The 23335-nt window shown below is 46.7% G+C and overlaps 2 protein-coding genes and 1 long non-coding RNA gene across 9 annotated transcripts in view; 1 reads left to right on the top strand and 2 right to left on the bottom strand.

Moving 5' to 3' along the window:
• Positions 1–796: 796 nt before the first annotated feature.
• On the top strand, positions 797–14414 carry COPS6 (COP9 signalosome subunit 6). 2 transcript variants are annotated; one of them, XR_011677412.1, is made up of 11 exons: positions 797–962; positions 1855–1980; positions 3268–3399; positions 4955–5043; positions 5873–5935; positions 6080–6127; positions 7211–7325; positions 9235–9327; positions 10422–10522; positions 11761–11973; positions 12042–14414. XR_011677412.1 is itself a non-coding variant. In XM_071419104.1 (10 exons), exons 1-10 carry the CDS (start codon positions 812–814, stop codon positions 11899–11901), a joined length of 1059 nt encoding a protein of 352 aa, XP_071275205.1. In that variant the 5' UTR covers positions 797–811; the 3' UTR covers positions 11902–14414. The 2 variants fall into 2 exon arrangements, 1 of the variants encoding a protein (XP_071275205.1); XM_071419104.1 differs by having other exon boundaries at positions 11761–14414.
• Positions 12104–17164, bottom strand: LOC139585993 (uncharacterized). 6 transcript variants are annotated; one of them, XR_011677416.1, is made up of 3 exons: positions 12445–15128; positions 12310–12354; positions 12104–12139 (listed from the first exon to the last, which is right to left on the bottom strand). It is a non-coding gene; the product is annotated as an uncharacterized lncRNA (long non-coding RNA). The 6 variants fall into 6 exon arrangements; XR_011677417.1 differs by having other exon boundaries at positions 12287–12331; XR_011677414.1 differs by having other exon boundaries at positions 12333–17164.
• A 4852-nt stretch (positions 17165–22016) lies between these two features.
• Positions 22017–23335, bottom strand: part of MCM7 (minichromosome maintenance complex component 7) — a 33434-nt gene continuing 32115 nt past the window's right edge. The window contains 1 exon segment of the mRNA XM_071419090.1: positions 22017–22285. Coding sequence (XP_071275191.1) covers positions 22081–22285 — 205 coding nt within the window. The 3' untranslated portion in view covers positions 22017–22080.

The raw sequence follows: 23335 nt of genomic DNA, 5'->3' as shown, positions 1-23335 counted from the left end.
ATTTCGAGTTTTAGGGGTTTATTTGGTTGGTTAAAGCGCCTGGTTAAAGTAAATGGGAGGTCGTCACATGTTTGAATCTCAGTGGTGCCTTTCACCGGGGCACCCCCTTTTTTGTGGGGAGATACCCCCCCCATTTAACGGGGAACTCTCTATTAGGGGGAAGACCCGGGTTTGGCCGAAAACGTCAGGATTTTGGGCGAAAAACCTCAAATTTTAGAGGTTTATTTGGTTAAAACGCCTGTTTAGTAAACAGGAGATACTGGCTTTGAATCCCAGCGGTGCCTTTTACCGCGACACCTCCTTTTTTGAGGGGGACACCCGCCGCTTCACGAGAGACACTCAGTTTGGGGGGGAAAACCACGAATTTTGGGGGAAAAACCCGAATTTTGGGGGAAAACCCTTGGATTTTGTGGGGTTATTTGGTTCGTTATAGAGCCTGGTTAAAGTAAACGGTAGTTCGCGAGTTCGAATCCCGGTAGTGCCTTTTAATGGGCACCCCCCCCCCTTTTTGGGGTGGACACCCCCGTTTTGGGGGCAGACACCCCCTTTTTTTGGCGGGAGACATCCCCTTTTTTGGCGGGAGACACCCCTTTTTTGGAGGGGACACACCCAATTTCATTGTGGACACGCCTAAAGCATTGACCAATCAAAACTCCGCTCTCAAATCCCGCCCTTTTTAAACCCCGCCCCTTAATACGTCGCCCAATCAAAATTTTGCCTCAAAGCCGCTCCTCCAGAAAACCCCGCCCCGTCGCAGCGTTGTCCAATCATAATGAGTTCTCGTCAAGCCCCGCCCCCTGGCTCTACACGCATGCCCCGTGAGGGCTCCAAGATGGCGGCGGCGGCGCCGGGAGGCGGCGGCTCCTGCGGGGGAGGAGCGGGGACCGGGGGGGGCCCCGGGAGCGCCGGGAACGGCACCGGGAGCGCCGGGAATAACGGCGGCATGGAGGTGGATGGGGCAGGTAACAGGAGGGCACTGGGAGCCGCGGAGGGGTCCCCGGGAATGGTACCGGCAATGTCACCGGGATGGGGGAGATCGTGAGGGGAAAAAACTCAGAGGGAGCCTCAGAATTACCGGGAATGGCCCCAGAATTACCGGGAATAACGGGAGCTTGGAGGTGGATGGGACAGGGAACAGCGGGGGGGACACCGGGAGCGGTACCAGGGTTACCGGGAATGGCACCAGGAATAACGGGAACGGCACCGGGATGGGGGAGATCGTGAGGGGAAAAATCTCAGAGGGAGCCTCAAAATCACCGGGAATGGCCCCAAAAATACCGGGAATAACGGGGGCATGGAGGTGGATGGGACGGGGAACGGGGGGAGCACCGGGAACGGCACTGGGAATAACGGGAATGGCACCGGGATGGGGCGAATCGTGAGGGGAAAAAATCCAGAGGGAGCCTCAAAATCACCGGGAATGGCCTCAAAATCACCGTGAATGGCCCCAAAAATTACCGGGAATAACGGAGGAAATACCGGGAATGGCCCCAGGCATAACGGGAATGGCAGCGGGGATGGCAGCAGGATGGGGAAAATCGTGAGGGGAAAAAACTCAGGGGGAGCTTCAAAATTACCGGGAATGGCCCCAAAATTACCGGGAATGGCTCCAAAATTCCCAGGAATTGTCCCAAACCCCGGGAATTCCCTTCAAAACGCCAGGAATGGCCCCAAAACAGCAGGAATGGCCCTAAAATTACAGAGAATTGTCCCAAAAACCTGGGAATGGCACTGAGAACAGCCCCAAAATTACCAGGAATTGGCCAAAAAACCCCTTGGAATTCCACCCAGACCCCCCCAGAATTCCCTAAATTTCCCAGGAATTGCCGAAGTTTCCGGAATTTTCCATTGCAGGGGTGCCCCAGGTGATGGCCGGAGGAGTGACCGGCAGCGTGTCCGTGGCCCTGCACCCCCTGGTCATCCTCAACATCTCGGACCACTGGATCCGCCTGCGCTCCCAGGAGGGACGCAACGGGCAAGGTGGGGGAATGGTCCCAAAAATCCCCAATTCTGCCCCAAAAATAGCCCCAAAAATAGCCCGAATTCTGCCCCAAAAATAGCCCAAATTCCACCCCAAATCCATCTCAAATTTATCCCTAATCCACCCCCCCAATCCATCCCAAATTCCTCCCAAATCGAGCCCAAAAAGATCCCAAATTCCACCCCGCAAACATCCCAAATTCCACCCTAAATCCAGCCCAAATTTATCCCAAATCCCAGCCCAAATCCATCCCTAATCCATCCCAAATCCACCCCAAAAAGATCCCAAATTGTGCCCCAAATCCATCCCAAATTTATCCCAAATCCCAGCCCAAATAGATCCAAAATTCCACCTCAAATCCACCCCAAATTCTGCCCCAAATCCACCCCAAATCCCACCTGGGACCCCCCCAAAAACCTCCCTCAAACCCCAATTTCCCCCCCAAATCCCCCCTCAAACCCGTTCTGAGACCCCCCCGCCCACTCCCTGTCAGGCTCCGCCCACTCCCCCTTGAGGCCCCGCCCACTGGCCACCAGGCCCCGCCCCTTGCCTTGAGGTCCCGCCCACTGACTGCCGGGCCCCTCCCCTCCCCTTTGAGTGATGAACTCCTTTGAGCTGCTCTCAAATCCCCCTGGGACCCCCAAATCCCTCCAAAACCTCCCCAAATCCCCCCAAAATCTCCCCAAATCTCCCCAAAATCCCCCCAGACCCCTTCAGGCCCCCCCCAAACCCCCCAAACGCCGGTGTTGCAGTGATTGGGGCGCTGATCAGGCAGCAGCAGGGCAGGAACACCGAGGTCATGAACTCCTTTGAGCTGCTGGCCCTGAGACCCCCCAAAAGACCCCAAAACCCCCCAAAATCCCCCCAAATCACCTCTGGGACCCCCCAGACCCCTTCAGGACCCCCTAAATGCCGGTGTTGCAGTGATTGGGGCGCTGATGGGGTGCCAGGAGGGCAGGAACACCGAGGTGATGAACTCCTGCTAGCCCCTCCAGGACCCCCCCAAAACCCCCCTGGGACCCCCAAAACCTCCCCAAATCCCCCCAGATTCCTCCTAAAGCCCCCAAATCCCCTCTGGGACCCCCCCAAACCCCCCAAACGCCGGTGTTGCAGTGATTGGGGCGCTGATCGGGCGCCAGGAGGGCCGGAACATGGAGGTCATGAACTCCTTTGAGCTGCTGGCCCTGAGACCCCCCAAAACACCCCTGGGACCCCCCAAATCCTCCCCAAAACCTCCCAAGGACCCCCCAGACCCCTTCAGGACCCCCCAAACCCTGGTGTTGCAGTGATTGGGGCGCTGATCGGGCGCCAGGAGGGCCGGAACATCGAGGTGATGAACTCCTTTGAGCTGCTGGCGCACGGCTCGGGGGGAGCCCTGCTCATCGACAAGGAGTACTACTACACCAAGGAGGAGCAGTGTGAGAGGGGATTGGGGCACTCTGGGGGGGATTCTGGGGATTTGGGCACATTTTGGGGGGATTTGGGCACATTTTGGGGGGATTTGGGCACATTTTGGGGGGTTTGGAGGGGGTTTAGAGGGGATTTTAGGGGATTTAGGGGCGGGATTTCATGGACAAGGAGTGCTGCTACACCAAGGAGGAGCAGTGTGAGAGGGGATTGGGGCACTTTGGGGAGTTTTGGGGGTTTGGGCACATTTTGGGGGGATTTGGCACATTTTGGGGGGGTTTTGGAGGGGGTTTGGAGGGGATTTTGGGGGGATTTTAGGGGGTTTTGGGAGCCCTGCTCATTGACGAGGAGTGCTGCTATACCAAGGAGGAGCAGTGTGAGAGGGGATTGGGGCACCCTGGGGGAGTTTTGGGGAATTTTGGGGGGAATTCTGGGGATTTTGTCACATTTTGGGGGGTTTGGAGGGGGTTTAGAGGGGATTTTGGGGGATTTAGGGGCGGGTTTTCATGGACAGGGAGTGCTGCTACACCAAGGAGGAGCAGTGTGAGAGGGGATTGGGGCACTTTGGGGAGTTTTGGGGATTTTGGCACATTTTGGGGGGATTTGGGCACATTTTGGGGGGTTTGGAGGGGATTTTGGGGGGATTTTAGGGGGTTTTGGGAGCCCTGCTCATGGACAGGGAGTGCTGCTACACCGAGGAGGAGCAGTGTGAGAGGGGATTGGGGCACTTTGGGGGCAATTCTGGGGATTTTGGTACATTTTGTGGGGGATTTTGGGGGGTTTTGGAGGGGGTTTAGAGGGGATTTTGGAGGGATTGTGGGGTTCCTTATGGGAATTTTGGGGTTCCTGGAGCGGATTTTGAGCTGGATTTGAGGGAATTTTGGGGGATTTTGGGGTTCCCTGATGGGATTTTGGGGTTCCTGATGGGATTTTGGGGGTTCCTGGAGTGGATTTTGAGCTGGATTTGAGGGAATTTTGGGGGATTTTGGGGTTCCCTGATGGGATTTTGGGGTTCCTGATGGGATTTTGGGGGTTCCTGGAGTGGATTTTGAGGTTCCTGGAGTTGATTTTGGGCTGGATTTGAGGGAATTTTGGGGGATTTTGGGGGTTCCTGATGGGATTTTGGGGTTCCTGGGTGTGCTGGGGGGTTCCCAATTTTGGGGTTCCTGATGGGATTTTGGGGTTCCTGGAGTGGATTTTGAGCTGGATTTGAGGGGATTTTGGGGTTCCTGATGGGAATTTTGGAGTTCCTGGGTGCTGGGGTTCCCAATTTTGGGGTTCCTGGGTGGAATTTTGGGGGTTCCTGGAGTGGATTTTGGGGTTCCTGGAGTGGATTTTGAGCTGGATTTCAGGGAATTTGGGGGGATTTTGGGGCTCCTGATGGGATTTTGGGGCTCCCTGATGGGATTTTGGGGTTCCTGATGGAATTTTGGGGTTCCTGGAGTGAATTTTGGGGTTCCTGATGGGATTTTGGTGTCCCTGATGGGATTTTGGGGTTCCTGATGGGATTTTGGGGTCCCTGATGGGATTTTGGGGTTCCCAATTTTGGGTTTTTTTGCCCCAAAGTCAAGCAGGTGTTCAAGGACCTGGAGTTCCTGGGCTGGTACACGACGGGGGGACCCCCCGAGCCCGCCGACATCCACGTGCACAAACAGGTCTGGCCTGGGGAATTTGGGGGAATTTGGGCAATTTTGGGCAATTTGGGGAATTCTGGGGAAATTTTGGGGCATTTTGGGGTGATTGGAGGGGATTTTGGGGGGTTTTGGAGGGGATTTTGGGGGGTTTTGAGGGGGTTTTGGGGGGGTTTTGGAGGGGATTTGAGGGACTTTCAAGGGGATTTGGGGGGAATTTTTGCGGGGGATTTTGAGAATTTTGGGAATTGTAGGGAAGATTTGGGGGGATTTGAGGGGATTTGAGGGGATTTTGGGGGATTTTTGGGGGAATTTGAGGGGATTTTGGGGGAATTTGAGGGGAATTTTGGGGGATTTGAGGGAATTTTGTTTGGAATTGGGAGGGAATTTTGTTTGGAATTTGGAGGGAATTTGAGGGGATTTTGGGGGGGATTTGAGGGGATTTTGGGGGGGATTTTAGGAACTGTAGGGAAAATTTGGGGGGATTTGAGGGGATTTTGGGGGGAATTTGAGGGGATTTTGGGGGGAATTTGAGGGGATTTTTGGGGGCAATTTGGGAATTTGAGGGGATTTTGGGGCATTTTGGGAATTTTGGGGGCGATTGGAAGGGATTTTGGGGGGTTTTGGAGGGGATTTTGGGGGGTTTTTGAGGGGATTTGAGGGACTTTCAAGGGGATTTGGGGGCATTTTGGGGGGAATTTGAGGGGATTTTTGGGGGCGATTTGGGAATTTGAGGGGATTTTGGGAATTGTAGAGAAAATTTGGGAGGTTTTGGGGGGAATTTGAGGGGATTTTGGGGGGGATTTTTGGGGGCATTTTCTCCCCCCCCAAAAATGTGAATTTTTACCCCCAGGTGTGTGAGATCATCGAGAGCCCCCTGTTCCTGAAGCTCAACCCCATGACCAAGCACACCGACGTGAGTTTGGGGCAAAAAACCCCAATTTTGGGAAAAAAAAACCCCCAAACCCTCCAATTTAGGGAAAATCCTGAATTTTTTGGGGCTTTTCCTGAATTTTTGGGGCCCCAAATTTGGGGTTGACCCCTCCCTTCCCCCCCCCAGCTCCCCGTGAGCGTCTTCGAGTCCGTGATCGACATCATCAACGGGGAGGTGAGCGGGATTGGGAAATTTGGGGCAATTTGGGGGAATTTGAGGGGTTTTGGGAAAATTCAGGGGATTTCTGGGGGGATTTAGAGGAAATTTGGGGGATTTTGGGGAAAAATTGGGGGAATTTTTGGGAAGAAATGGGGGAAAATAGGGTTTTTTTAGGGGGGAATTTGGGGGATTTTGGGGAAAATTTGGGGCAATTTGGGGATTTTGGGGAAAAATTTGGGAGAATTTGGGGGATTTTGAGGAGAATTTGGGGATTTTGAGGGGAATTTGGGGGGATTTTGGGGGGATTTGGGGAGTTTGGGGAAAATTGAGGGGATTTCTGGGGGAATTTTGGGGGGGGGGTTCAGGGGATTTGGGGGAAATTCGGGGGATTTTGGGAGAATTTGGGGGAGTTTGGGGGGAAATTTGGGGGATTTCTGGGGAAATTTGGGGGAAAATTTATGGGATTTGGGGGGGGTTGTGGGAATTTGAGGGAAAATTTGGGGGATTTTGGGGCCATTTTGGGGCAGTTTTGGGGCCATTTTGGGACCATTTTGGGGCCGTTGTTTTGGGGCTGTTTTGGGGCCGTTTTGGGGCTGTTTTGGGGCCGTTTTGGGGCTGTTTTGGGGCAGTTCTGTGGGTTTTTGGGGCTGTTTTGGGGCAGTTTTGGGGCCATTTTGGGGCGGTTTTGGGGCCGTTTTGGGGCCGTTTTGGGGCTGTTTTGGGGCCGTTTTGGGGCTGTTTTGGGGCCATTTTGGGGCTGTTTTGGGGCCGTTGTTTTTGGGCCATTTTGGGGCAGTTCTGTGGGTTTTTGGGGCTGTTTTGGGGCCATTTTGGGGCCGTTGTTTTGGGGCCGTTTTGGGGCCAGTTCCATGGGTTTTGGGGCTGTTTTGGGGCCGTTTTGGGGCTGTTTTGGGGCCGTTGTTTTTGGGCCGTTTTGGGGCCATTTTGGGGCCGTTTTGGGGCTGTTTTGGGGCCGTTGTTTTTGGGCCGTTTTGGGTCAGTTCTGTGGGTTTTTGGGGCTGTTTTGGGGCCGTTTTGGGGCAGTTCCGTGGGTTTTTGGGGCCGTTTTGGGGCAGTTCTGTGGGTTTTTGGGGCCAGGCCACCATGCTGTTTGCGGAGCTGCCGTACACGCTGGCCACCGAGGAGGCCGAGAGGATCGGGGTGGATCACGTGGCCAGGATGACGGCGACGGGGGGCGGGGAGAACAGCACGGGTGAGCCCCGAAAATGCCGGAATTCAACCCAAAATGTGCCCCAAAACCTGCCCCAAAACCGCCAGAATTCACCTCAAAACCTGCCCCAAAATGTGCCCCAAAACCTGCCCCAAAACCGCCCAAATTCAACCCAAAACATGTTCCAGAACCTGCCCCAAAATCTTCCCCAAGACCCGCCCCAAAAACTGCTGGAATTCAACCCAAAACCTGCCCCAGAACCGCCCGATTTCAACCCAAAATGTGCCCCAGAACCTGCCCCAGAACCTGCCCCAAAACCGCCGGAATTCAACCCAAAACCTGCCCCAACACCACAGGAATTCAACCCAAAACCTGCCCCAAAATGTGCCCCAGAACCGCCAGAATTCACCCCAAAACTTGACCCAAAACCCACCCCAAAAACCCTGAGATTCATCCCAAAATCTGCCCTAAAATCTGCCCCAAAACCCTCGGGTTTCACCCCAAAATCTGCCCCAAAATCCACCCCTAAATGTGCCCCAAAACCACCAGAATTCATCCCCAGATCCACCCCAAAAATACCTCAAAACCCACCCCAAAATCTGCCCCAAAACCCACGGGTTTCACCCCAAAACCTGCCCCAAAATCCGCCCCAAAACCCCTGGAATTCAGCCCAAAATCCACCCCAAATCCTACCCCATATCCCACCCAAAATCCACCCCAAAACCCCTGGGATTCACCCCAAAACCTGCCCCAAAACCTGCCCCAAAATCCACCTCAAAATCCTTGGAATTCACCTCAAAATCCACCACAAATCCCACCCAAAACCCACCCCAAAATCCACCCCTAAATCTGCCCCAAAACCCTCCCCAAAATCCCTGGAATTCACCCCAAAACCTGCCCCAAAACCTGCCCCAAAATCCCTGGGATTCACCCCAAAACCTGCCCCAAAACCCACCCCAAAATCCCTGGAATTCACCTCAAAACCTGCCCCAAAACCGCCAGAATTCAACCCAAAACCTGCCCCAAAATCCACCCCAAAACCCCTGGAATTCAGCCCAAAATCCACCCCAAATCCATCCCAAAACCACCTCAAATCCTACCCCATATCCCACCCAAAATCCACCCCAAAAACCCCTGGGATTCACCCCAAAACCTGCCCCAAAATCCACCCCAAAATCCTTGGAATTCACCTCAAAATCCACCACAAATCCCACCCAAAACCCACCCCAAAATCCCTGGGATTCACCCCAAAATCCTCCCCAAAACTGCTGGAATTCACCCCAAAATCCGCCCCAAAATCCACCCCAAAATCCCTGGAATTCACCCCAAAACCTGCTCCAAAACCACCATAATTCACCCCAAAACCTGCCCCAAAACCTGCCCCAAAATCCCTGGGATTCACCCCAAAATCCACCACAAAATCCACCCCAAAACCTGCCCCAAAACCGCTGGAATTCACCCCAAAATGTGTCCCAAAACCTGCCCCAAAAACCCCGAGATTCACCCCAAAACCTGCCCCAAAACCTGCCCCAAAATCCATCCCAAAACCCCTGGAATTCACCCCAAAATCCACCCCAAAACTTGCCCCAAAACCGCCCAAATTCACCCCAAAACCTGCCCCAAAACCGCCAGAATTCACCCCAAAACCTGCCCCAAAACCTGCCCCAAAATCCACCCCAAAATCCACCCCAAACCTCCCGAATTCACCCCAAAACCTGCCCCAAAACCGCCGGAATTCACCCCAAAATCTGCCCCGAAATCCTCCCCAAAAGCCCCCAAATCCTCCTCCTTTGGTGGAGTTTTTTGGGTGTTTTTGGTGGAGTTTTTGGCGTTTTTTGGCGGAATTTTTTGGGGTTTTTTGGGGATTTTTTCCTGCTGCTCCTTCCCTGGAGAATTTCCCCTCCCCAAACCCCAAAAAAGCCCCAAAAACGCCGGAATTCTCCCCAAAAAGTGGCCGAGCACCTGATAGCCCAGCACAGCGCCATCAAGATGCTGCACAGCCGCGTCCGCCTCATCCTCGAGTATGTCCGGGCCGCCGAGGCCGGTGAGGATTTGGGGCCAAAAACCCCAATTTTGGGTCTTTTCCCAAACCCCTGCCAGGGCTTGGAGCCTCTTTCAAATCTCCACAATTTTTAGGATTTTTTTTCCTGAATTTTTAGGGTTTTTTTAGTGAATTTTGGGGATTTTGCACCTTTAGATTTATGGGTTTTAAATGGATTTTAAGATTTTTTTTGTCCTGATTTTTTAAAAATTTTCCTGAATTCCAAGGTTTTATGTCAATTTTGGGGTTTTTTCCCCAAATTTCAGGGGTTTTCCCAAGATTTTGTGGGTTTTTTCCTTTAGATTTATGGTTTTAAAATTAATTTTAATATTTCTTTTCAATTTTTTAAAAATTTTCCTGTATTCCAAGGTTTTATGTCAATTTTGGGGTTTTTCCCCAAATTTCAGGGGTTTTCCCCAATTGTTTTCATTTTTTTTCCTTTAGATGAATGTTTTTTAAACAAATTTTAATGTTTATTTCTTAATTTTTTAAAAATTTTCCTGAATTCCAAGGTTTTATATCAATTTTGGGGTTTTTCCCCAAATTTCAGGGATTTCTCCCAAGTTTTCCTGTTTTTTTTTTTTTTTCCCTAAATTTCTGGAGCGTTCCATGAATTTTTGCTGCATTTTTCACCAATTTTGGGGTTTTCCCCAAATTTCACTTTTTTTTTCCAAATTTAAGAGTTTTTTCCCCAAATTTTGGGGCTTTTGGGGGATCCTTGACCCCAAAGTTTGGGATTTTTGGGCGTCCCTGCCCCCAAATTTTGGATTTTTTTGGGGATCCTTGACCCCAAATTTTGGGGTTTTTTTGGGGATCCTTGACCCCAAATTTTGGGGTTTTTTAGGGCGCCCTTGATCCCAAAGTTTGGGGTTTTTGGGGGGGTTCTTGACCCCAAATTTTGGGGTTTTTTGGGGGGATCCTTGACCCCAAATTTTGGGGGAATTTCCTGGGAATCTTTGGGAGTCCTGAGGAGATTTTGGGCTGTTCTGAGCCATTTCTGGGGGGGATTTTTGGGGTTTTTTGGGGTCCTTGATGAATTTCGAGGTGTCCCTGACCCCAAATTTTGGGGTTTTGCCCCCAAATTTTGGTTTTTTTAGGGGAGGTTCCCTTCAACCACGAGATCCTGCGCGAGGCCTGCGCCCTCTGCCACTGCCTGCCCGTGCTCAGCACCGACAAGTTCAAAACCGACTTCTACGATGTGAGGAGCCCCAAAATCCCCCAGATCCCACCCAAAATCCCCCTCAAAACCCTCCTCCAGATCCATCCCAAAATCAGCCCCAAAATCCTCCAAATCCCACCCAAAATCAGCCCCAAATTCACCCCAAAATCTGCCCCAAAATCCCCCGGATCCAGCCCAAAATCTGCCCCAAATTCACACCAAATCCTGCCCCAAATCCCACCCAAAATCAGCCCCAAAATCCCCCAAATCCCACCCAAAATCAGCCCCAAATTCACCCCAAAATCTGCCCCAAAATCGCCCAAATCCGACCCAAAATCCCCCTCAAAACCCTCCTCCAGATCCACCCAAAAATCAGCCCCAAAATCCTCCAAATCCCACCCAAAATCAGCCCCAAAATCCCCCAGATCCAGCCCAAAATCAGCCCCAAAATCCCCCAGATCCAGCCCAAAATCCCCCTCAAAACCCTCCTCCAGATCCACCCCAAAATCAGCCCCAAATTTCCCCAAATCCCACCCAAAATCAGCCCCAAAATCCCCCAGATCCAGCCCAAAATCAGCCCCAAAATCCCCTGGATCCAGCCCAAAATCTGCCCCAAATTCACACCAAATCCTGCCCCAAATCCCACCCAAAATCAGCCCCAAAATCCAGCCCCAAAAAAAACCAAATCCACCCCAAAATCTGCCCCAATTCCAGCTCAAATCCCACCCAAAATCAGCTCCAAAAAACCTCAAATCCACCCCAAAATCATCCCCAAATCCACCCCAAAATCCAGCCCCAAATCACCCCAGAATCAGCCTCAAAAAACCCCAAAATCAGCCCCAAAAAACCCCAAATCCACCTCAAAATCAGCCCCAAAATCCTGCCCCAAAAAACCCCAAATCCACCCCAAAATCAGCCCCAATATCCTCCCAAAATCTTTCCCAAATCCCACTCCAAAATCAGCCCCAAATGACCCCAAAATTCCCCCCAAATCCACCCCGAATCCCACTCAAAATCCACCCCAAAATCACCGCTCAAAATTCCCAAAAATCCACCCCAAAAAACCCCCCAAAAATTCCCAAAAATACCCACCAAAAAAACCCAAATCCCCCCCAAAAATCCCCAAAAAATCCCCCTGAAAAACCCCAAGAAATCCCCAAAAATCTCCATTAAAAACCTCAGAAAACCCCAAAAATCTCCACCAAGGAACCCCAAACCCCCCCCCAAAAAAACCCCAAAATCCCCAATTTGCCCAAAATCGCCGTTTTTTGCCCCAGCAATGCAACGACGTGGGGCTCATGGCGTACCTGGGCACCATCACCAAGACCTGCAACACCATGAACCAGTTTGTGAACAAATTCAACGTCCTCTACGACCGCCAGGGCATCGGCCGCCGCATGCGCGGCCTCTTCTTCTAGGCAGCCCCAAAAACGGCTCAAATCCACCCAAAAAATGCCCCAAAAACTGCTCCAAAATGGCTCCAAAAACGGCTCCAAAATCGACCCAAAAACCGCTCAAATCCACCCAAAAAATGCCCCAAAAACGGCTCAAAAATCACCCCAAAAATGGCTCAAAAATTGCCCCAAAAACTGCTCCAAAATCGACCCAAAAACCGCTCAAAAACGACTCAAATCCACCCAAAAAATGCCCCAAAAACTGCTCCAAAATGCCCCAAAAATCGCTCCAAAAACGGCTCAAGAATCCACCCAAAAGGCCTCAAAAACTGCTCCAAAATTGACCCAAAACCGGCTCAAAAATGACTCAAATCCACCCAAAAAATGCCCCAAAAAATGCCCCAAAAACTGCTCAAAAATTGCCCCCAAAACTGCTCCAAAATCGCCCCAAAAACTGCTCCAAAATCGACCCAAAAACTGCTCCAAAATCGACCCAAAAACCGCTCAAAAATGACTCAAATCCACACAAAAAATGCCCCAAAAACTGCTCCAAAATCGCCCCAAAACCAGCTCAAAAATCGCCCCAAAAAGTCCCAAAAACTGCTCCAAAGTCCACCCAAAAATTGCTCAAAAACCACTCAAATCCACCCAAAAAATGCCCCAAAATGGCTCCAAAAATGGCTCAAAAATCGCCCCAAGAAGTCCCAAAACCTGCTCCTTAATCGACTCAAAAATCGCTCAAAAACGACTCAAATCCACCCAAAAACTGCTCAAAAATGGCTCCAAAAATGGCTCAAAAATTGCCCCAAAAACTGCTCATAAATTGACCCAAAACCCGCTCAAAAACGACTCAAATCCACCCCAAAAATGACCAAAAAACTGCTCCAAAATGGCTCCAAAAACGGCTCCAAAATCGACCCAAAAATGACTCAAATCCACCCAAAAAATGCCCCAAAAACGGCTCAAAAACAGCTCCAAAATCGCTCCAAAAACGGCTCAAGAATCCACCCAAAAGGCCTCAAAAACTGCTCCAAAATCGCCCCAAAAACCGCTCAAATCCACCCAAAAAATGCCCCAAAAACTGCTCCAAAATTGACCCAAAAACGGCTCAAAAATCCACCCAAAAAGCCCCAAAAACGGCTCCAAAATCCACCCAAAAATCGCTCAAAAACCACTCAAATCCACCCAAAAAATGCCCCAAGATCGCTCTAGAAATGGCTCAAAAATCACCCCAAAAATGGCTCAAAAATCGCCCCAAAAAGTCCCAAAACCTGCTCCTAAATCGACTCAAAAATCGCTCAAAAACGACTCAAATCCACCCAAAAACTGCTCAAAAATGGCTCCAAAAACGGCTCAAAAATTGCCCCAAAAACTGCTCCAAAATCGACCCAAAAACTGCTCAAAAATTGACCCAAAAAAGGCTCAAAAATTGCTCCAAAATTGACCCAAAACCCGCTCAAAAACGACTCAAATCCACCCAAAAAATGCCCCAAAATTGCTCCAGAAATGGCTCAAAAATCGCCCCAAAAAGCCCCAAAAACTGCTCGTAAATCGACCCAAAAACCGCTCAGAAATGACTCAAATCCACCCAAAAACTGCCCCAAAAACGGCTCCAAAATTGACCCAAAAACCTGCTCAAAAACGACTCAAATCCACTCAAAAAATGCCCCAAAATCGCCCCAAAAACGGCTCAAAAATCGCCCCAAAAAGCCCCAAAAACGGCTCCAAAATCCACCCAAAAACTGCTCAAGAACGACTCAAATCCACCCAAAAAACGCTCGAAAATCGTCCCAAAAACTGCCTCAAATTGACCCAAAACCCGCCCCAAAAATGGCTCCAAAATCCACTCAAAAACAGCTCCAAAATCGACCCAAAAACCGCTCAAAAATTGACCCAAAAAGGCTCAAAAATTGCTCCAAAATCGCCCCAAAAACGGCTCAAAAATTGCCCCAAAAAGCCCGAAAAACGGCTCCTAAATCGACCCAAAAACCGCTCAAAAATGGCTCCAGAAACAGCTCAAAATTGCCCCAAAAAAAGACCCAAAACTGCCTCAAATTGCCCCAAAAAACACCTCAAAACCTGCTCCAAAATCTGCCCCAATTCACCCCAAAAAACGCTCAAAGATTGGTCCAAAAACTGCTCCGAAATCACCCCAAATTGCCCCAAAAACGGCTCCAAAATCCACACAAAAACTGCTCAAAAATGGACCCAAAACCGCTCAAAATTGCCCTAAAAAGGTCTCAAAAATTGACCCAAATTGCCCCAAAAAATGCCCTAAAAACGGCTCCAAAATTGTCCCAAAAACCGCTCAAAAATCGCCCCAAAAACTGCTTCAAATTGACCCAAAAATGGCCCAAAAACTGCTCCAAAATCGCCTTAAAACTGCCCCAAATCACCCCAAAAAAGGCCCAAAAACCACCTCAAAATGGCCCCAAAATGGCTCAAATTCACCCCAAAAACTGCCCCAAATTCAGCCCCAAAATAGCCCAAAATCACCCCAAAAATGCCCCAAATTCACCCCAAAAACGCCCCCAAAATTGCCCCAATTCACCCCAAAACTGCCCTGAAATTTGGGGACCCCTGGGGGGGGTTGGGGCAATAAAATTGGGTTTAAAGAAGGAAATTTTGGGGTTTTTGGAGCCTTTTTTGGGGTTTGGGAACCCCAAAAATTGGGGGGAAATTCCCAGATTTTGGGTCAATAAAGTTGAGTTTAAATGGAAAAAATTTGAATTTTTGTGGTTTTGTTTTGAGGAGGAAAAAGGGAGGGAAAAGAGCTCCAGGAAGCCCAAAAATTTAATTAAAAAAAATAAAAAATGCTTTAAAAATTGAAAAATTAAAAATATATATTAAATAAAAATTAAAATTAAAAAAGTAAAAAATGCTTTAAAAATAGAAAAATTAAAAATAAAAATTAAATAAAAACAAAATCACTAAAATAAAAAATGTCTTAAATATAGAAAAATTAAAAATCAAAAAAATAAAAAACAAAATTAAAAAAATTAAAAATGCTTTAAAAATAGAAAAATTAAACATAATAAATAAAAAACAAAATTAAAAAAACAAAATAAATGCTTTAAAAATAGAAAAATTAAAAATAAAAATGAAATAAAAAACAAAATTAAAAAATTTAAAAATGCTTAAAAAAAGAAAAATTAAAAATAAAAAGAAAAAAACAAAATTAAAAAATAAAAAATGCTTTAACAATAGAAAAACTAAAACTAAAAATGAAATAAAAATAAAATTAAAAAAATTTTAAAAAGTTTCAAATATAGAAAAAAAAATGCTTCAAAACCAGAAAAATTTAAAAAAAAAGGTAAAAAAATTTTAAAAATGCTTTAAAAATAGAAAAACTAAAAATAAAAATTAAATAAAAACAAAACTAAAAAATAAAAAAAATGTTTCAAATATAGAAAAACTAAAAATAAAAAAAATTAAGAAATAAAAAATGCTTTAGAAATAGAAAAAATAAAAATAAAAATAAACCAAAATAAAAAAAGTTTCAAATATAGAAAAATTAAAAATAAAAATAAATAAAAGAAATTTAAAAAATAAATGCTTTAAAAATAGAAAAATTAAAAAAAAAAGCTTCAAAAATAAAAAAATAAAAAATAAAAATAAAAATAATAAAATAAAAAAAAAGCTTTAAAATTAGAAAAATTAAAAATAAAAATAAAAAAAAAAAATTTGAAAAATTAAAAAACTGTAAAAATTGAAAAAAAACAATTAAAAAAAGATTTAAAAGTAGAAAAATTATTAATAAAAAGAAATAAAAAATAAAAATTGAAAAATAAAATAACAAGCTTTAAAAATAGAAAAATTTTAAAAAAATTGAATAAAAAAATGAAAACCTTTAAAAAGTAGAAAAATAAAAAAAAAATTAAATAAAAAAAATTTAAAATAAAATAAAAAGCTTTAAAAAAAGAAAAATAAAAAATTAAATTAAATAAAAAAATCTTTAAAAATAGAAAAATTTAAAAAAATTAAAACAATAAAAAAAAAGGTTCAAAACTAGAAAAATTAAAAATAAAAATAAAAAAATAAAATAAAAAATGCTTTAAAATTAGAAAAATTAAAAATAAAAATCAAATAAAAAATTGAAAAAAACCTTTAAAAATTGAAAAATAAAAATAAAAAATAAATAAAAATTTTTAAAAAGCTTTAAAAATAGAAAAATTATTAATAAAAAAATTGAAAAATAAAATAAAAAGCTTTAAAAATAGAAAAATTAAAAATAAAAATTTAAAAAAATATAATTAAAAAAAATAAAAAATGCTTAAAAAATTCAAAAATAAAAATAAAAGTTAAATAATTTTTTTAAAAAAGCTTTAAAAATAGAGAAATTATTAATAAAAATAAATTAAAAAATTGAAAAATAAAATAAAAAGTTTTAAAAAATAAAACTTAAAAATAAAAATTAAAAAAAATTTAGAAAAAGATTTAAAAATGGAAAAACTAAAGCTAAAACTAAATAAAAATATAATTAAAAAAATAAAAAATACTTTAAAATAGAAAAATAAAAATTAAAATTAAATAAAAAATAAAAATAAAAAATAAAATAAAAAGCTTTAAAAATAGAAAATAAAAAATAAAAATAAATATAAAAAAATAAAAAGCTTTAAAAATAAAAAAATTAAAAATAAAAATTAAATTAAAAACAAAATAAAAAAAATTAAAAAATGCTTTAAAAGAAAAATTTAAAAAAATAAAAAAAATTTTAAAATAAAAAAATTAAAAATAAAATAAAAAGCTTTAAAAATAGAAAAATGAAAAAAAGAAATTACTTAAAAATTAAAAAAAATGCTTCAAAAATAGAAAAATTAAAAATAAAAATAAAGAAAAAGTAAAATTAAAAAATAAAAAATTCTTCAAAAATAGAAAAATTAACAATAAAAATAAATAAAAACTAAAATTAAAAACTAAAAAATGCTTTAAAAATCGAAAAAACTAAAAATAAAAATCAAACAACAAAAAAATACAAACCTCGAAAAAGTCAAAAAATTAAAAATGAAAATGAAATGAAAACCTTTAAAAACAAAAGAAAAAGCGTTAAAAATCGAAAAATTAAAAATAAAAATAAAATAAAATAAAATTAAAAAAAAATAAAATTAATTAAAAATGAATGAAAAAACAAAATAAAAAACGTAAAAGTGCCGGAAAATACCGGAAAAATTCCATTAAAGTTGGTGCCGTAAAGCGAAAGTGACGGAAAATGGCGGCTGTCGTAAAAGGTGCCGTAAAGTGCGGCTGTCGTAAAAGGTGCCGTAAAGCGCGACTGTCGCAAAGTGTCGTAAAACTGCCGTAAAGCGCGGATGTCGTAAAAGGTGCCGTAAAGCGCGACTGTCGCAAAAGGTGCCGCAAAGCGCGACTGTCGCAAAAGGTGCCGTAAAGCAAAACTGTCGTAAAAGGTGCCGTAAAGCGTGACTGTCGTAAAAGTTGCCGTAAAGCGCGACTGTCGTAAAAGGTGCCGTAAAGCGTGACTGTCGCAAAAGGTGCCGTAAAGCGCGGATGTCGTAAAAGGTGCCGTAAAGCGCGACTGTCGTAAAAGGTGCCGTAAAGCGCGACTGTCGTAAAGGGGGCCGTAAAGCGAGACTGTCGTAAAAGGTGCCGTAAAGCGCGACTGTCGTAAAAGGTGCCGTAAAGCGCGACTGTCGTAAAACGGCCGTAAAGCGCGACTGTCGTAAAGGGGGCCGTAAAGCGAGACTGTCGTAAAAGGTGCCGTAAAGCGCGACTGTCGTAAAAGGTGCCGTAAAGCGCGACTGTCGTAAAACGGCCGTAAAGCGCGACTGTCGTAAAAGGCGCCGTAAAGCGCGGATGTCGCAAAAGGGCCGTAAAGCAAAACTGTCGTAAAGCTGCCGTAAAGCGCGACTGTCGTAAAATCGGCCGTAAAGCGCGACTGTCGTAAAACTGCCGTAAAGCGAAACTGTCGTAAAAGGTGCCGTAAAGCAAAGCTGTCGTAAAAGGTGTCGTAAAGCGCGAGTGTCGTAAAAGGTGCCGTAAAGCGCGACTGTCGTAAAAGGGGTCGTAAAGTGCGACTGTCGTAAAACGGCCGTAAAGCGCGACTGTCGTAAAAGGTGCCGTAAAGCGTGACTGTCGTAAAAGGGGTCGTAAAGTGCGACTGTCGTAAAACGGCCGTAAAGCGCGACTGTCGTAAAAGGTGCCGTAAAGCGTGACTGTCGTAAAAGGTGCCGTAAAGCGTGACTGTCGTAAAAGGTGCCGTAAAGCGCGACTGTCGTAAAGGGGGCCGTAAAGCGAGACTGTCGTAAAAGGTGCCGTAAAGCGCGACTGTCGTAAAAGGGGCCGTAAAGCAAAACTGTCGTAAAAGGTGCCGTAAAGCGCGACTGTCGTAAAACGGCCGTAAAGCGAGACTGTCGTAAAAGGGGCCGTAAAGCGCGACTGTCGTAAAAGGTGCCGTAAAGCGCGACTGTCGTAAAAGGTGCCGTAAAGCGCGGATGTCGTAAAAGGTGCCGTAAAGCGCGACTGTCGTAAAAGGTGCCGTAAAGCGCGACTGTCGTAAAAGGGGCCGTAAAGCGAGACTGTCGTAAAAGGTGCCGTAAAGCAAAACTGTCGTAAAAGGTGCCGTAAAGCGCGACTGTCGTAAAAGGTGCCGTAAAGCGCGACTGTCGCAAAACTGCCGTAAAGCGCAACTGTCGTAAAAGGTGCCGTAAAGCAGAACTGTCGTAAAAGGCGCCGTAAAGCGCGACTGTCGCAAAAGGTGCCGTAAAGCGCGACTGCCGTAAAAGCGCGACTGTCGTAAAAGGGGCCGCAAAGCGCGACTGTCGTAAAAGGGGCCGTAAAGCGCGACTGCCGTAAAAGCGGCTGTAAATCGCGACTGTCGTAAAAGCGGCCGTAAATCGCGGCTGCCGTTCAGCCGTTTTTCCCAGAGACTTTTGAGACCCGGGTGTTTCAAGCCGTTTATTTGCATCTCCCGCTGGGTCGTGGCTGCCGCGGGGCCGCTCCCAGCCCCGCCGGGCGCCGCTCGAGCCGCGTTTGCCGCACGGGGGGGGGGCCCGCAGCCGCCGCCCCGCCCAGCTCCGCCCCTGCCGCGACTCCGCCCCTCGCCGCCGCGAGTCTCGGGCGGGACACGCCCCCCACGTGACCGCACAGCTGCGGTACCCGCGGTCCCGCCCGCGCCTTCCGCCCCGCCCCCCGGCCCCTCCCACCGCTCCCGCCATCCTCGCGGCCCCGCCCCCTCCTGCCCCCGCTGATCCCGCCGCTTTTTTCCCCCCCCGTTACCCGCGAGTGCGGCCGCTCCTGCCCCCCCACCCCCCCCCCCCCCCTTTGCGGACGCAGCGGGGCCGGTGCTGGCCCCGGTCCCGCCGCTGCTGCTGCGTCTTTGCCGTTCCCCGCGGCTCCCGGATCTGCGGTGCCGAGCGCGCCGGGCGCGGCCGCCCCCCCCCCTCCGGCGCGCCCTGCGCGCGTTGCCGCGGGAGCCCGGCACGGCCCCGCTTGCGCCGGGACCGGGGCGCCCCGGCCCGCCCGGCCGCCCCGTGCCGGCGCCGCGGCGTCTGCACCGGCGTCTGCAGCCTCTGCCGCGCCTGCCGCCGCTCCAGCCCCGCCTCCCCTCAGCGCCGCCCCTGCCCGCCGGGCCGGCAGCCACCGCAGCCCCCAGCGGCCGCACGCCGCGGCCCCCCCGCCGCTCCTCCCGCCGCCCCGGGATCATCTCCCGCTGACGCGGCCGCCCCGCCGCCGCCCGCGGCCGCTTTCCCGCTCCTGCCGCCGCCGCTGCATGGCGGGGGCCGAGCCGCGCCTTCCCCACCGCGCCCCCCGCTTCAGAGCTGCCGGATGGCGCGGCCCCGCCGCCTCCTGCAAGCACGGCCGTCCCGGTGTTCCTTTCCATGGCCGCGGCCGCAGCCCCGTTCCCGTTTTCCCGCGGCTCCGCCGCCTCCCGCACCCCCCCGGCCGCCCGTCCGCCATGATGGCTGTGCCCGCGTTGCCATAGTAACGCGAACCACGCATGCGCGGTTGCTATAGCCGCTGCACCGGCGATATCACTCCGCGCCTCATCCAATCACGGCGCCGCTTCCGGGATCTGCCGCGCGCATGCGCAGTTGTTACAAGAACAGCACCAGCGATATCCCTCCGCGCCGCCGCTTCCGGGGTCTGCCCCACGCATGCGCAGTTTTATCTCCCGGAAGCCCCCCCCCCCCCCCCCAAAAAAAAGGGAATTTTGGGGGTGAAATTTGGGGCGTTTTGGGTTAAAGGGGGAAGGAGAACAAAGAAAGAATCCACAATTGTGAAATGTTTTTATTTATTGATAAAAATCCATTTATTGCTACAAAAATAAAAGCACAGAAAAAAAACCACGGGGGGGATTTTGGGGTCCCTGCTTCCAGTTTTGGGGGATTTTTGCCATTTTTGCCCAAGGTTTTGAGGATTTTTCCCCAAACTTTTGGAGTGGGGGGATCCGGGTGAGTTTTGGGGTCACCTGCGGCTTCTTGAACCCCCAAAATTTGCCTTTTTTGGGGCTTCCAGCCTGGAATTTTTGCCCTTTTTTGGTGGAATTTTTCACCGAATTTTCTCCCTTTTTTTGGCAGAATTTTCTCCTTTTTTCACTGAATTTTCTTTATTTTTCGCAGAATTTCCTGCATTTTTCACCAAATTTTCTCCCTTTTTTTGGCAGAATTCTCTCCATTTTTCACCGAATTTTCTCCATTTTTCACCAAATTTTCTCCCTTTTTTGGCAGAATTTCCTTTGTTTTTCACCAAATTTTCTCCCTTTTTTTGGGCAAAATTTTCTCCATTTTTCACTGAATTTTCTCCATTTTTCGCCGAATTTCCTCCCTTTTTTTGGCAGAATTTTCTCCTTTATCCACCAAATTTCCTGCATTTTTTTTTGGGCAAAATTTTCTCCATTTTTCACTGGATTTTCTCCATTTTTCACTGAATGTTCTCCATTTTTTGGGGCAAAATTCTCTCCTTTTTTCACCGAATTTTCTCCATTTTCCCCCCTTTTTTTGGAAAAATTATCTCCTTTTTTCTTTCCGAATTTCCTTCATTTTTCACCAAATTTTCTCCCTTTTTTTGGGCAGAATCCTCTCCATTTTCCACCGAATTTCCTGCGTTTTCCACCGAAATTCCTGCGTTTTTCACTGAATTTTCTCCCTTTTTTTGGCAGTGTTTTCTCCATTTTCCCCCAAATTTCCTGCATTTTCCACCGAATTTTCTCCCTTTTTTTTGGGCAAAATTTTCTCCATTTTTCACTGAATGTTCTCACTTTTTTTTGGGCAAAATTCTCTCCTTTTTCACTGAATTTCCTTCATTTTTCACCAAATTTTCTCCCTTTTTTTTGGGCAAAATTCTCTCCATTTTTCACCGAATTTTCTCCATTTTCCACTGAATTTCCTCCCTTTTTTTCGCAGTGTTTTCTCCATTTTCCCCCGAATTTCCTGCATTTTTCACCGAATTTTCTCCCTTTTTTTGGGCAAAATTCTCTCCTTTTTTCACTGAATTTTCTCCATTTTTCCACCCAATTTTCTCCATTTTTCACCGAATTTTCTCCCTTTTTTTTGGCAAAATTCTCTCAATTTTTCACCGAATTTTCTCCCTTTTTTTTGGGCAGAATTCTCTCCATTTTCCACCGAATTTCCTGCATTTTCCACCAAATTTTCACCGAATTTCCTGCGTTTTCCAACAAATTTTCTCCTTTTTCCACTGAATTTTCTCCATTTTCCACCAAATTTTCTCCCTTTTTTTGGCAGAAATTTCTCCATTTTTAACCGAATTTTCTCCATTTTTCCACCCAATTTCCTGCATTTTTCCACCAAATTTTCTCAGTTTTTGACAGAAATTTCTCCTTTTTCCACCGAATTTTCTCCATTTTCCCCCGAATTTTCTCCCTTTTTTTTGGGCAAAATTCTCTCCATTTTCCACCGAATTTCCTGCATTTTCCACCAAATTTTCACCGAATTTCCTGCGTTTTCCACTGAATTTTCTCCATTTTCCACCAAATTTCCTCCCTTTTTTTGGCAAAATTCTCTCCATTTTTCCCCGAATTTCCTCCCTTTTTTTGGCAAAATTCTCTCCATTTCCCCCTGAATTTCCTCCCTTTTTTTGGCAGAAATTTCTCCATTTTTAACCGAATTTTCTCCATTTTTCCACCGAATTTCCTCCATTTTTCCACCAAATTTCCTCCATTTTCCCCCCAATTTCCTCCATTTTCCCCCAAATTTCCCATTTCCCCCCGATTTTCCCCCTTTTTGTGTCTCAGACGAAGGTGACGCGGCTGCGGCCGGGGTTCACCTGCAGCACGTTCAGCCCCTCGTACTCGGCCAGGGCCGCGCTCACCTGGCCCGGGGTGAACCCGCGCGCCCCCAGCGCCTCCAGGGCCCGGCCCAGCGGCACCGAGCGGCCCCCGGGCCCCGCCAGCTCCCGCAGAACCCCGAAAATGGCCTCGGACGGCCGGGGACACCTAAAGGGAACAGGGGAGAATTAACAAAAGTAAACCCAAAAAAATCCCCCAAAATAAACCCAAAACATCCCCCAAAAATCCCAAAAAAACCCCAGAAAAATCCCCCCAAAATATCCCCAAAATGGCCTCGGACGGGCGGGGACACCTAAAGGGAACAGGGGAGAATTAACAAAAATAAACCCAAAAAAATCCCAAAAATAATCCCCAAATGGCCTCGGACGGCCGGGGACACCTAAAGGGGGGACAGGGGAGAATTGAGAAAAATAAACCCAAAAAAAATCCCCAAAAAAACACCCAAAATATCCCCAAAAAATCCCCAAAAATAACCCCAAAATAAACCCAAAAATATCCCCAAAATGGCCTCCGATGGCCAGGGACACCTAAAGGGGAACAGGGGAGAATTAACAAAAATAAACCCAAAAAAATCCCCAAAAAAATCCCCAAAACAACCCCAAAACAACCCCAAAAATAGCCCCCAAATCCCCAAATAAAACCCCCAAAAAACCCCAAAAAAATCCCCCAAAAAACCCCAAAAAAATCCCCGGAAAAATCCCCCAAAAAAACCACAAAAAAATCCCCCAAAAATAACCCCAAAATGGCCTCAGATGGCCGGGGACACCTAAAGGGGAACAGGGGAGAATTGAGGAAAAATAACAAAAAAAAACCCCAAAATAAACCCAAAATATCCCCCAAAAATCCCAAAAAAACCCAAAAAAACCCCCAAAAAAACCCCGGAAAAATCCCCCAAAATAAACCCAAAAATAACCCCAAAATGGCCTCGGATGGGCAGGGACACCTGTAGGGAAACAGGACAGAATTAACAAAAATAAACCCAAAAAAATCCCAAAAATAATCCCCAAAATGGCCTCAAATGGGCGGGGACACCTAAAGGGGGACAGGGGAGAATTGAGAAAAATAAACCCAAAAAAACCCGAAAAAAATCCCCCAAAAAATCCCCCAAATCCCCAAAAAAAACCCCCCAAAAAATCCCCAAAATGGCCTCGGACGGCCGGGGACACCTGCAGGGAACAGGGGAGAATTGAGAAAAAT

Source organism: Agelaius tricolor, unplaced genomic scaffold (genome assembly GCF_023055355.1).
Source record: "Agelaius tricolor isolate 1412-34295 unplaced genomic scaffold, bAgeTri1.0.p SCAF_99, whole genome shotgun sequence".
Lineage (NCBI taxonomy): Eukaryota > Metazoa > Chordata > Aves > Passeriformes > Icteridae > Agelaius > Agelaius tricolor.
The sequence above is the reverse complement of the archived record's forward strand: the minus strand, read 5'-3'. Positions and strand labels throughout refer to the sequence as shown.